Source organism: Leptonychotes weddellii, chromosome 1, assembly GCF_054177405.1.
Source record: "Leptonychotes weddellii isolate Sample4059 chromosome 1, ASM5417740v2, whole genome shotgun sequence".
NCBI lineage: Eukaryota > Metazoa > Chordata > Mammalia > Carnivora > Phocidae > Leptonychotes > Leptonychotes weddellii.
In genome coordinates, this window is record NC_138369.1 from 140918340 (window position 1) to 140932697 (window position 14358).

A 14358-nucleotide genomic window follows, 5' to 3' on the forward strand; every position below is an offset into this window, starting at 1 on the left:
CATGTTTGCCACAGAAGCAGGGAAGAGGGATTCCTCTCTGGGGAATCCCACCTTTTTCCTAAGTGATGAGAGGAGGTGAATTAACATGGGCCACAGTAATCTCTGCTTGTGTCGGATGCACCTAAGTTGGTGGGTGCTAGGCTGATGGCTTCTGTGATAAAACAATTCAAAACCCCACTCCATGTTTCTCTTCTGAGTTCGCATAGCAAAATGTATTAGTTGGAAAACAAAAAGAAGGAAGAGAGAGGGAGGTAAATATTCAACTAAGCGATTGTTATGAAACATAGGGAAGCTGAACATCTTTAGGGACTCGGAAAAGAGGGGGGCGGATTTGCTTGGGGCGGGGCAGGATTCCTTTTAATGCTGCCTGGGTTACTTTTTTTTTTTTGAGTAGCCTCTGGCCAATGGCTTGCCCCAGCTCTATTTCCCTATTTATAAAATGTGATGAGTCTCTCTCCTATATCAGAGGTATGTTTTAAGAGCAAATAAAAATGTGTGTGCCCGAAACAAATGTAGGAGACATGTTATAAGCCTCAATACTCTTTTTCACGTTTCACCACACCTCTTTCCCCTGCAGTCTGTAAGCTCGGAAAGAACAAGGACTTTACTTTGCTACTGAGTGTTCCTTTTGGTTATGCGCCTGAAACTGACATTCAATAAACATTTGTTTATTCTTGGGAGAAAAATCGCAGGGACTTTAGGTTGGAGCGGGAGTTAATCCTTCTCAGATAAATGAGACCTTAAAACTGCAAAAGGGATTGACGGCTCTTCAGTTACATTTGGAAATCAGACAGGTGCTAAGAAGGATTGAGGATGATAGAAATCAACTCTTGTGTATAAAAGGTTTTATCATGACTTGAGTCAATATTTTTGTCAATTAAGTCATTCTTCTCAGTCGTTTGCAATAAATTCAAAGCTATTTTACAGGTGATATTATTTTTTTACATGAATTCCATTTGCAGAAACATGTTATCACAAAATTTTAGGTGGCTGTTCAAAGCCATCCGAGAGAGGGATAGCTTTATTTAATGTCCACACTGAGGAGGACCAATCTTGACCTCTGGGAAATGGTGTCACCCACCGCAGTCTGTCCCCAGTATTTCCTGTCTGTCTCCCCTCTCCCATTCTCTACTCCCTCAGTGGCATGCTTTTTTCTTTATGAAAAATTCTTTTTACTCAGCATTTCTAACCCTTCACCTGTAGTGAAATAGAATCTAGTAATCTTTTTTATATCCTGACTAGAACAATATTTAGGGATCTTCACATTAGGTTTAATGGGTTATCATGGAATCAATATTTATTTTACCTCGAAGGAACTTCAAACATTTGATAGAGCTTTTGGGAATGGGCTCTTCTTGTTCTGGATGTCATAAAGAAGATACACCTGCTTTTTTGGAGAGATGGAAGAGACAGATTTGATTCTCTCTTTTTCCTTCCCCAACTCATGAGTGACCTGAGGCAATGAGATTCTGCTGCCCTGAGGCATTAAGAATCTGGTGGTGAGCAAGAGTCCAGAACCTTTGGTTTTTCATTATTTTGGAAATGTTTGCAACAAAGACAAAAAAAAAAACTTAAGGGTGTATGACATCAGGACATTGACACTAAGTACACATTTGGGTATAATAAAATTATTAAAAATATTTAACTCTGGGGTGCCTGGGTGGCTCAGTCCTTAGGCGTCTGTCTTCGGCACAGGTCATGATCCCGGGGTCCTGGGATCGAGCCCCGCATCGGGCTCCCTGCTCCGCGGGAAGCCTGCTTCTCCCTCTCCCACTCCCCCTGCTTGTGTTCCCTCTCTAGCTGTGTCTCTCTCTGTCAAATAAATAAATAAAATCTTTAAAAAAATATATTTAACTCTTTGTGTACAAATGACACACACAGCAAGCATGCCCCTGCCTCAGGGCCTTTGTCTCATCTGTTCTCTTTGCCTACAACACTCTGATTCTAGGGACGCATGGGTCAGTTCCCTCATCTCTCTCAGGTTTCTGTGCAAAAGTCCGCTTGTCGGCGAGGCTTCCCCTGGCCGTGCTATTTAAGGTAACAAGTTCCTCACATCCTGTCCTTCATACTCCCATCACCCACTCAGCTCCAGAGCCCCCTTCCCTGCTTTGTTCTTCTCCATAGCGTTGTGCCACCATGTACCCTACTGTACATCTTTTTGTTCGTTTGTCGCCTGTCTCCCCCTACTGTATGGTAAGCTCCATGAGAGCCAAGCTTTTGTGAATGTGCGTCAGGTATCATGGATGCCAGTGTCTAGAATACTGTGGACACATAGTAGGCATTTAATAATAACATGCTGAATGAATGCGAACCCTAAACTCCTTGCCACTTACATCTAATTGTTATGCCTCACAAAAATGGTTTTATACATAGATGCTGAAAGAGCCCTGCCCTATGTTCCTCCACAGGACACTACAGTTGGAGAAAGAAAAACAGTTATAGACTAAAATTTTAAAGGAACTCTGTTAAGGACCAGACGGCGATGTATATATTTTATATAAATTTACAAATTTGGTTTGCTTATATAACTGAAATATACATTGCCTAGTTCAATTTATTATTTTTTATTATTCTTACAATAATGCTGATAGTGAAATAATTAAAAATTGATAAGTGAGCTCTATCATAGTGAAATAATAAATTGTTTGATCCCGTAACAGTATCTTTGCATTTTTTAGTACAAACAAACAAAATAACAATTGGAAAAATAAGCCCATTTGCAAAGAACAGTAAATTTATGGGCAGCAGGTTGAAATTACAAGGAACTTTCATGTTCTAGGTAATGTATTTGATTAAGGTTTAGATATTATAAAATTAACTAACATTCCTTTTGTAGTAAAAAATAAAGGTAATTAAAAATAGATTGCTACTAAACATAAGATAACAATATTTTTCTAAAGTAGTGGTAAAACTAGGCTACCTGAAATTTCCAGGTACACTTGCATTTCGGAGGATAGTAGCTTGGGTAATATGGACTTGAAATTTTCCCTTCAAAGCCAGTGATTTCTTTGACCAATACTGTGTTTTCACACTCTGAAAAAAATATCCAGGGAACACACAATGACTTGCAGTTGTGAGATTATGGGAAATGCACTGCACACATTTCTTTAACTACAAACGCACACTCCTTGATCAACAAGCTTATATACTTTTTGAAATTTAAACTCGTTTTTCTAAAAAGAAACAGTACGCTATAGACATATAGCTTATCTTCTTATTCAAATTCTATATTTGTTTTCAGATCATATTTTGACTACAGATCTACAGGATGCTATTACTCTCTTTAAAAACATAGCTTAAATATATTTTAAAGCTTCTGAGCTTATTTGTTCAATTGAGTGTATATTTGTTGTTGAAGAAATATCCCCAGTTTACATAACATGTTGTTCTGTTTAAATAAAACAGTCTAAACGTCTATTCTTACTGTAGGGTCATCTTTCTGCTAAAATGTAATTTCCTTGAGAGTATTGATTTTTGTCTATTTTGTTTGCCACTTTCCCTAACCCCTGAAATCATTCCTGGCATATAGTACATGCTCAATAAATGTTTGTTCACAAATTCCACTGCAATATTTCTGAGCCAATCATATTGTTAAGAGATAATTTTCAACCCAACAACATTTCAAATAGCTAGTTCAATTTGGTTCAATAAATCAATTTTACATTTCGTTTTGTAATAATTTGACAGGAAAAAACCTATCAAAATAAGCCACTGCCTTAAAATGTCGGTGGACCTATGAAACTATAACAATCTAACTTAAGCCAGACCCACTGTCCTCCTTACCCACATCTCTCATTCTGCTCCTTTTGGCCTTGTCAGTGCTCAGAAAGAAGTTACCAAGACATGACCTGGAAGATCTGACCGGTTACAAGGCAACAAATATTACAAAAAGACTATAGAGTTTCAGTGAAGGCTCTTTTTGTTTTGTTTTGTTTTACTTCGTCAACCCAAGTCAAAAGGAGAAGAATGAAAAGGAGCTAGGTCACTTTTTGCTCACTCTCTGACCTAGGAAAACCCACTAAATCTCTGGGTTTTACTTCCCGTGCACTTTCTAGGATGGCGTCCACACGCATAGCTATTACCGAGAATTCACGGAAGACAGCACTGTAGTGCAGTGGGTACTGGGCTATTATCACTGAGCTGAGAATGCACCCTTTTCCGATGTTATTACGGGGACTTTGCGAACCGCTTCTCTCCTTTGCCACCTGGCTTCCTGCCAGGCCCAGCCAATAGGGGGCGCTACAGGAAGACTAGAAGACTGGAGGAGGCAGAATGGGGCTTCCTGTGTGTTTCGTTTCCTCTTCCTGGGAAAGGTACCCCAGCAACGATTCTTACCCCTTCCCCCTTCCTCCCCTTCTCCCCGCCGTTCGCTCCCACTCCCCCCAACTCTCCCCTGACCCCCTCCGCACAGCTACACTTTCTTCCTGCAGCAGAGTTGAAGCCTGTTTGCAGTTTTCCCAACTTCCATTTTATTGCATCTTCCTCGAAGATACCAGCCCCGGCTGTCTGGCACCCCCTCCTTGAAGGTCTGGGTCCCAAGTCCGTGAACATCGGCTCTGAACTCAGAGACACCGCATGAGCTAAGCAGCAACCCCCGCTCCCCTGCGCCAGAGGTTTGAGTTTCAGTCCACAGACCCCCTTCCACACTGTAAATTGTCAGCATTGCCACGGCTTTCCTCTGTCCCTACCCCCAGAACTACAGAGGGGTAGTTGCTTCCTACATGTATTAAACCCAGAACACCTTACGGTTTTCTTTCTGCCTTTTGATTGACCTAGCTGACACCTTTATGCCGAGTTAACGGCTCTTCACATTAAATCCTCTCTGTTTAAATAATATGATCTCTCTCCTCTGACTGGACCCTGAGTCAAAGTCCCTGACTAATAGGACTGGTATTACAACACAGCCTCAGGAGAGATAAGACTGGAGTATCATAATAGATATTTTTCAGGGTGACTTTTTTCAATTAGGAAAGACTTACTTTCTTCTGGAATGACCTCGAAAAATGCCCGGATTCCCGATAGCCTCCGTATCTGAGGAGACTTAAATGACACCAACATGAGATTATTTGTGGAGACAAAGGACATTTTCATTCTTGTAGGTTCACAAATTCTGAAACCAGACAACAAAAGTCCGTGGATAACAGGTTATTGAGCAGTGAGCCTCCATCCACCACTAACCCCACCCATTTCCCAGGCCATCCACATGGTTCCTGTTAGTCAGACTCCGCCAGCCAGATCTTCATCTGCCACAGGGCACCACGAAGGGGAGCTGATAAGGGATAGAAACTTTTGCCCAGTAACTATCAAAGAATTCTGGATGGCTGTCCCTGGACCCCCCCCCCCCCAGTTTCAGGAAAACTGGGTTCAAAACTCAGCTCCATCTCCATACTGGCTGAAAGAGCTTGGGCAGTCGAGTAACTCATCTTCATGAATGCCAAATCCCCTACTATGAAACAGTGGTTGTACCAAGAGTCTACTCCTCGTGGCATTGGGGTGAGGATTAAGTGTGATAATAACATAGTATGTCTGGAAGGATGAAAAGAAATAATAATAATGACTGAGGAATGGGAGCCAGGGACCAACTTATTTTTCACTGTAACCATTATGTACTGTTGAAATTTCTAGCATATGCATATTCATCACCAAAATATACATACATAAAACATGGTTACATACATAAGCACTATTAAAAATAATAAGATTCATGTGCCTTTTTAGCACAGTGAGTACCAAATAGTACATTTTTGATAAAGTGTAGCTATCATTATTAAATTATCAAGATAGTAAGCACTCATAAAAAGATGTCTACTAGTAAGTAAAAATACTAGGGCATATAAATATGTGTGTGTGTGTGTGTATAGAATGAGAATGTGCAAAAACATAACAGACATTTGTTCTAGCTAATGGGATTGTGAAATATTGATCTTTTTCTCTGTTCACTTTCACAATGAACAATTGTGTTATCTTTTTAATAAGGGGAAAAATTTTAATTGTTTTACTAATGGTATGCAATCATCACAGTTTTTATTCTCACACTCTAATGAAACAGTAGATTTCCTTGCGGTTGCAACAAAAGTAATATTAAACAAAAAAGCCAGCTAGATTTCAGAAATATTGGCTGAAGTTCCTGCTATACTGATTTTGACCCTTGTAAGCGACAAGTAAAAAGCAAAAGTTGTGTCTGATAGGCGCTGGCTAATACAGGGGATACTAAGTAAGGCCTGGGTCAGTCTTGGATCTCATGAGTGCACACAAAAATAGTTTTCAAAGTCTAAGGGAAAGGAGATACTGCCCAAGAGAGACACTGTAAAAAAGTCTTTTTACTCGCCAACCCGAGTACCTATACAAGATGGTGCTCCGGATTGGCAAGAGGGAGTCGTAAATGGTCAGGGAGTCAGTGACACAGTTGGCAGCTTCAATCTGGACGGACTCTATAGAGAGACGAATCAGATAGCCCACGATGGCCACCAGCTTGAAGTGGCACATCAGCCTCCCTGAGGTTGCAGAAATCTCCAGAGGGTAGCGGAGAGACAGATGATCTGCATAGAAGTACTGAGAGCAGCCTTGGTCTGTGGAGACAGCACTTTTGTTTTGTTTTGTTTTAAGAATGACTTTTCTAGACATCTTTATAAAGAGTGAGGGTGGAGGACATCTGCTGTTTTTGCCAGCCTGGAGTCCACTCCCCTCTCTTCTGGTAACAGCACCAAGACTTTACTTTGAGAAACTATCCTTAACCCTGCCTGTATGGTTTGGTTGGGCTTAAACTCACCTCGAGGTCCAGAGATGGGGACGTGACCCAGACTGGCCAATCAGAGTAAAAGAAGCTGGTTCATAAACGGGCAGTCCAGCTGATCTGAGACACTGAGATCAGCCCCAAGACTTCTGCAAAAATCCTGGAAATTTGTGTAGGCTTTTTTCTTGTTTTTTTCTACTATTGCTGCTACTGATAAATTATAAGCTAGGGTCTACTGGTTGCCAGTCATGACACTGTATTAGAAGAATACACTCGATGAAGCTTCAGCAGGGAAAAGCAGAGATGCAGAGTTCTGATGATATTTTATTTTACAGCCTGGCCCCAAACATGCCTGAAGCCAGAACATTCCATGTAGGTCCCAGTTATAAGAGCCAATCACGTTTCTTCTGGGCTTAAGCCAGTTTGACTGTATTTCTATCACAGGCAACTGAAAGAGCACTACCAAATACCATCATTTGAAAAAGAAAACTTTAGGGGCGCCTGGGTGGCTCCGTCATTGAGCGTCTGCCTTCGGCTCAGGTCATGGTCCCAGGGTCCTGGGATCGAGTCCCGCCTCGGGCTCCCTGCTCGGCGGGAAGCCTGCTTCTCCCTCTCCCACTCCCCCTGCTTGTGTTCCCTCTCTCTCGCTGTGTCTCTCTCTGTCAAATAAATAAATAAAATCTTAAAAAAAGAAAAAGAAAAAGAAAACTATAGCCAAAAAGGATAGTGATTTGTAGGCAGAGTAGGAGAAACTGCACGTCATACTTTACCAGATCCTATAGTTGAAGAGTAATCTGACCGAAGCCCAGCTGCATTGAAAAAACACATGGAAAAAAGACCGTCAGTTCCAGCACTTCATTTTGTTAGAATTTTGCTTAGTAAAAATTCCTTTCAGTCCTCTAAAAGCAATTCATCATATCTGGGATTTGCTTTAACGTGATCCAGGGAGGGTGGGGGAAGTTGTTTATGTATTTCGAGAGCAAGTGGGATGGCCAGGAGTTCATAGTTGTTGAAGCTGAGTAAAGGGTATATGAGAGTTCATGATAGTATTCTCTTTACTTTTCTTGATGCTTGAAATTGTCCATAGTGACACATTTAAACATCCCTAAAGGTAAAAAGCAACCAAATATAATAATAATTAGTCCTAGATCTGAAATAGTATTTGTGGTGCAGACTTTTCCACTAGAGGTATTTCATTCATTCATTTAGCAATACTTATCAGCCACATACTAGTACATTACATGCCTGGCGTATAGATCGACCAATATCTATCTATTTATATCTATCTTTCTATCTATATGATTTAAATCAAGAGAGAAAGTTGCATAATTTGGGGGTCACACAATTAATTAAAGTATTTTACTAGCAAATCGAGTGATGAAATTTGCATTTTGGCAGGGCTATTCAGCAGGCAATTGTGGAATGCTGGGCGACGCTCTATAACATTGGTGCAGTTCTAAGTTCTATCTGGACAAAGGAAAAGACAAGATAAGCCTCAGCAAAATTCTTTCTTCTTCAGGACTTGGAGCCTTAGTTTGAAGATTCATGAAGCTGAATTAAATATAGGGCGGGGGACACTTTAACAAATTCAATCTCATATATATTTTGAACCCACTTCGATTGTCCAATCATTGTATATAACATTCAGCAACTTCCTTTATCAGTGTCCTCAGCTAATACTGTTTTACTGGGATTGCAGAAGGGAATACAATCCATTACAATACTGACCGTGTTTAATGGCAGTATCAGCAGTGCTGTGGGAAGGAATGCACAGAGGAGAATTACCCAACAATCACCATTTAGTACCACAGAGTCCATGTCTACAGCCAGGCCCTGCAAGCTCCCCACTGAGGTTCGGTTTATGATGCTCGTCTGGATGGAGTCCTTCAAAATGGCGGCCACACAGTCCTCACAGAAGACATGGCCCTTGGCATGTGGCATGACAAACACAATCCAAAAGTGGACAAGGAGGCCCCCTTTGTTGCTGCTGCTACAGAAAAAAAAAAAAGAGGGATGTTCACATATGTATCTTAGGAAGTGGACTCTCATAAAAAGCCAGTGACCCGACTGAATGATTCAAGGTAAAGCCAGTGAGGACATCCTTCAGCTTCCAAAATTCCTTCTTTAAGAAGTCATTGACTCTTATTGTGGGGATTGGGAAGGGAAAGCATCATAGTATGTGTCTTCCTGTGTTGGGTTCACATCTAGAATCATTCGTGTATAGTTGCATCTCCCTGGAGAATATACTATTTTTATGGATATTAGTCATTCACTGCTATTACAAATAACAACAACTATGATTTCTGACACTTTGCCATGTCCAGACACAGTGCTAAATTCTGCTTTATCCCACTTAATCTTCTGAGGAAGGTCCTATTATTCCAGTTTTACAGAAAAGGAAGTCAAGGCCAACTACAACTGAAAATCATATGGCTAATAAGTAGCAAATCCAGGAATCGAGTCCAAGTTGGTTTTTAGCCAAACCCTGGAGCAAGAGCTCTAAGTGCACAAATACTGTCATGTTTTATGAAAAACAAACCTTAAGTGTTCTGTGGTAAATAATGCAGGAAAGAGAAGTAGACAAATTGCTCTACTCCCAGACTTCTTAGTACCTTTGATAAGCCAAAGTGAATTGTGAGTCTCTGCAGATATACTGGAGGTGGGGAAACATAGCACACAATTTTAAAAATGACTTTTAATAAAATAAATCAATTAAAAATTCATAAAATAAATTTTAATACATATTATTTGACCATGAGATCTGTTTTTTCCTCAGAAAATCTCCAGGGACCAGTTTTTGGCTGAACATATTTTGAGAAATCCTGGACTGTGTTTTGCTTTTACCCCCACCCAATGGTAGCCACGATTGTGGCCATTTTGCCCAGCAACATTAACCCCGGGGGGCCCAGGATCCCAGCTGTGGGAGAGGGCAGGCTTTGGCAGATGAAGAGAAAAACTCAGCATGACAGCAGGGCTCAGTTGGGTCACCAGTTGTGCTAAAAGGTATTAACCCAATGTCGCCCCCAGGAAGTTACTGCAGAGTGGTCATATCTGAGCCCTTCCACAGCCTTGAGAGGAATTTACAGCAGTAAACACAGAAGTCCCAAAGTAAGGGATGTACGTTACCTGACATCTGCAACGACAGACTGCTTGTAAAATTTAGAGAAGGCAGATGTTGTATAAACCAGGTTTACCTGAAAAGGAAAAACCGAGGTGTCTGAAGTCTTTCAAATTTGGCTTTGTCTCGCGGTACCTAGCATGCTGTAGGCCCAAGCTCGCACAGCTAGCAAGGAGAGAAGCAGGGCTCTGGCTGAAGGCTCAAGTCTTGGGTTATTTCCTGTCTCTGTGCTCTCTGTGAAGAATAACCAGTTACCTTCGTTCATTCATTGCTGTCTCGAGACACCCTAATAAAGCTTAACTTCTGTATTCTCCCTACTCCAAAGGTTAATTTTCTCCACAATTAATAAATCAAACCCCTTCAAGTACATTTTCAAAGTCCTTGACCCAACCTCTTCTATCAATGCACAGCCTGGAAAATTTATATTCTTAAGGACACATTGCAGTACTAGCCACTAGGGGGCAGGCGGTGCCCTCCTCCGGGTCTACCATGCCCCTTCCTCCTTGGCAGTCTAGGGAACCCAGCCCTTTTAAAACGCCGAGTTGGAGCCAAAGGAGAGCTATTTCAATTTACCTTCTTTGCCCTTCCTTAGCCTTTCTAAATCTAAACTGAGCCTCTGCCAAATCTCCTCCTCCTGTGTTCCCCTTCCTACCTAATGGCAAAATCACCCACCTAATTGTGGAGTTTAAATTCACTATGCAACCCAGAACGTGTTACCTAAAACTACTGAGCCCTCACTATTTTTTTTTCCTTTTTCTCTTTCTCTTTCTCTTCCTCCTTTCCAACCCCCTTCTCTCTCTTTCTTTCTTTCTGTCTGTCTGTCTGTCTGTCTGTCTGCTGTAAAGCGATCAAAATGCTCACCAAGAATCTTTGGGCTAATCTGAGGACTAACTGATATATAGTAAAGGTAAAGCATTTAGCTACATAGTCTGTGTGTAGGCGGCCTTCAGGAAATAGGAGTCACTGCGCCCCCTGTTGTTTTAGCTTGCCCCCCTGTCTCCCCCCCACCCCCGTCTACAGGGCAGGGCGCCTGTCACAGCAGTAGGGACACCAGTGTGTAGGTCACCCTCGTCATCCCTGTGCAGATACAAACTGGCAGAAGCTTTCTGGTTGGTAATACGTACTAAGAGCCATGAGTAGATATTTGTGTACACTTTTAGGGGATCAGGTAAGGAAGTAATCACAGATATACACAATCTATGTAGCAGTTTTGTGTAGCATTATCCGGAGTATAAAAATGGGAGACAACTTAAATATCCAATAAAAAGGGATGGGCTGTGCCATCTGCAACGATATGGATGGAACTCTCTAGTTCCAAGCGAAATAATACCATATGATTTCACTCATATTGAGAGTTTAAGACACAAAACAGATGAACATAGGGGAAGGAAAAATAAAATAAGACGAAATCAGAGAGGGAGACAAACCATAAGAGATTGTTAACTATAGGAAAAAGGGTTGCTGGAGGGGAGGTGGGGGGGGATGGGGTAACTGAGTGATGGACATTAAGGAGGGCACATGATGTAATGAGCACTGGGTGTTATATAAGACTGATGAGGGCGCCTGGGTGGCTCAGTCGTTAAGCGTCTGCCTTCGGCTCAGGTCATGATCCCAGGGTCCTGGGATCGAGCCCGCATCGGGCTCCCTGCTCGGCGGGAAGCCTGCTTCTCCCTCTCCCACTCCCCCTGCTTGTGTTCCTGTTCTCGCTGTCATATAAATAAATAAAATCTCTAAAAAAAAAAAAAAAAGACTGATGAATCACTGAACTCTACCCCTGAAATTAATAATACCCTATATGTTAACTAAATTGAATTTAAATAAAAATTTTTTTAAAAAGGGATTTGCTAACTTTGTACCTATTAAAACTTACATTTTTTAAAGAATATTTACTTGCATAGAAACATGCACCCTAACGTTAAGAGGAAAAATTCAGATTGTAAAACTGAATATCTACTAATATTCCAATATTGCATTATCCTCTATGTCTATGTGGCCCAGAATAAAAAAGGGCTGTATCTCTGGAGATGATGTTAAAGAAAACTTTAATGTTCCTTTTTGTAACTTTCTGAATTTTATAATTTTTTATAGCTAAATACATATTAGTTCTATAAAGAGAAATTTTTTTTTAAAAAAAAGTAAAGCGATTCCAGTGTGTTGAGGTTGAAATAATGTGTACAGCTCCCGGAATTAATCAATATGATTGTCATTTTAGTTCTGGAAGACATTTTAGAGATCGCCTGATCCAATTCCTTTACTTTACAGATGAGAAAAACTGGAGCTGAGAGAGCTATTTGCTTTTACTTTCAGCAATAAATAAAATACCTGAGTAAACAAATTAAATTAAATTAATTAGCGATTCTATCAAATAAGCAATTACAGCCAAGATGAGCTAAATCTCACGTTTCCCTCTGATGTCTTCCTTCATCCTCCCTGCTCAACTGGGACACTTGTGACCCCTCCACCCCAACCCCTCATCCCCTGACCCCTGACCCCACTCTCCCCAGCCTCTCACACAACCTTCCCTCCCCCCCACCCCCGCACCTCCCCCCATCACCTCACCACTTGCTGCACAGTCTGTGCCACTGATAGAAATTCCCTGGACTCCTTCTGTTGGTATTCAGGAAGAAATTCGATGTTGGTGATGCGAAACATCCCAACAAAGTAAAAAGCATCTTTGCTGTCTGTCTTACCTGTAAGACAGGAGAGGCAGCGGGTAAGGGGCTCTCCCCTCTGTATGGCAGGGAGGCACTGTCTGATCTGTGTCAGTATCAGGCTCGTCACAGGGTTCTGTTGGAGAGCTACAGATGTTACTGGTTCATAGCCTGGGAAGCTCTAAATGTTGTTAATAACAACACTTCCATCAGCAGTAAATCACCATTTCTCTTAGGATAGTCTATTCTCTCTACCGACTTCTGGTAAACACTTATACACGTCCTAGAGTCACCAAGGGACCAAAAAGAACATATGCATTTTTCATGGATCCTGAGTCTGTAGACGGTAAGGAGGTAAGAAATGTCTGCTCTGAGGTCAAGTGAGCATAGTGGGAGAAGAGGGAAGGGCCCTCCTGCTGACCTTCACTGAGCTCCTGGGGGCTCATCCTTATCTGACTTGGGAGGCTGATGTGCAGGGTGCTGGGCTGGTGTTCAGCTCTGTACAATACATGGAGAATTCGTCCTTCTTGTGAGCCACAAAGCATGGTTCTCAGCCCAGTGTCAGGTCACTCGTGCTTCAATACCCTGCCCAGTGAGGACCATGGGATTGGGTGTCAGGCCTGCCCAGAAACCACTGACGACTCGAACAAGAACACTGCTGTGTCTGAGTTGCCTTAGAGCACCTGAGAATAGCTTGGGGGGCGGGGGGATGAGGGGCTCTTCTTTCTGTTACCAAGGTCTTACTCCTAGGTAGCACGTTCCCCTGGCTCCCGTGGCCATGGTACATTTCTCCCCTGTGATGTAGGTCCCACTCTACCATAACTTCTGTCTGTATGTCTGTCCTTTAACAGTAACAGGAACTTCTTTTTGTCCCTCAACCCCTTTCGTAGCTTTGAAGCTCAATAAATGTTTGAGGGAAGGAAGAGAGAGAACAAGGGTAGTAGAGGAAGAAAGGGAGAGAGTATTCTCTCCTAGCACAATGCCCAGCACATGAAAATGCCACATAAGGGAGGGCTGAATTAGGAAGAAGGGGCACCTATGTGAGTGATAGGAAGCCACCTCCCTTCTGTGAGCCATCCATGGTCGCAGTAGCCCCAGGCAGTGGAGTGAGGCTGTGGAGGTGTGGGAAAGGGGTGCAGGGGCGGAAGGACTGAGCTGATGTCCTAGATTTATTCTTTCAAGCTATGTGACCTTGGATGGATCACCTTGACTCACTAGCCTCCCATATAAAACAATGGTTGTTTTCATTCCTGATTTTCACAGGGAAGTGCTTCTTAGATTTTTGTTGTTGTTGTTACAGACTCTTTAAAATTTGAGTGAAAGCCATGCCTTTTATCTAGAAGCTCAGGGTCTTCCTATATCAGTAAGTACTCAAGGGTCAGGATAACAATAATATAAGTGAGATCAGTTTAGCCTTGAACTAGATTACATTTAACCAACTCTTTAGCTCAGCACAACATACAACAATCTGCATGGTCACAACACTATTGTTTGTTGAACAATTCTTTTTCATACTGGTCTGTCTTCCCGAAATGTCCTTCTCTGATTTTTCGCACAGACAACAGACTGCTTCTATACAGTGATGTCCCAAAACTCTACACAAAAGTGCTAAGGCAATGCGAATATATCAGCTGAGGGCCAGCAGAGAACAGATAGGAAATAAGTTAGTTCATTCTGGGTTGGGGATGTATTTTGCGTTTGTCTTAATTGCCTATTGACTTAACTTCCTTCACGAGTCTTTAAGCTCCTTCAGGATAGAGATTCTGTCTGCTCTACCACTCTGTTTCCATGCTGATCACAGGGCCCAGCTCATAGTGGGCATGCTCAGGATATGAAAGAAATGAATTTTGAACAAC

At 41.9% G+C, this 14358-nt stretch overlaps 1 protein-coding gene across 1 annotated transcript in view; it reads right to left on the minus strand.

The window, feature by feature from the left end:
* Positions 1-12541, minus strand: part of TMPRSS7 (transmembrane serine protease 7) — a 32697-nt gene extending 20156 nt beyond the window's left edge. The window contains exons 1-7 of the mRNA XM_031036276.2: positions 12411-12541; positions 9860-9927; positions 8530-8723; positions 7504-7542; positions 6341-6569; positions 4980-5110; positions 2921-3033 (exon numbers count right to left, since the gene is read on the minus strand). Of these exons, the coding sequence (XP_030892136.1) occupies positions 2921-3033; positions 4980-5110; positions 6341-6569; positions 7504-7542; positions 8530-8723; positions 9860-9927; positions 12411-12503 (867 nt within the window). The 5' untranslated portion in view covers positions 12504-12541. The remainder of the gene's footprint in view (positions 1-2920; positions 3034-4979; positions 5111-6340; positions 6570-7503; positions 7543-8529; positions 8724-9859; positions 9928-12410) is intronic.
* Positions 12542-14358: the final 1817 nt, after the last annotated feature.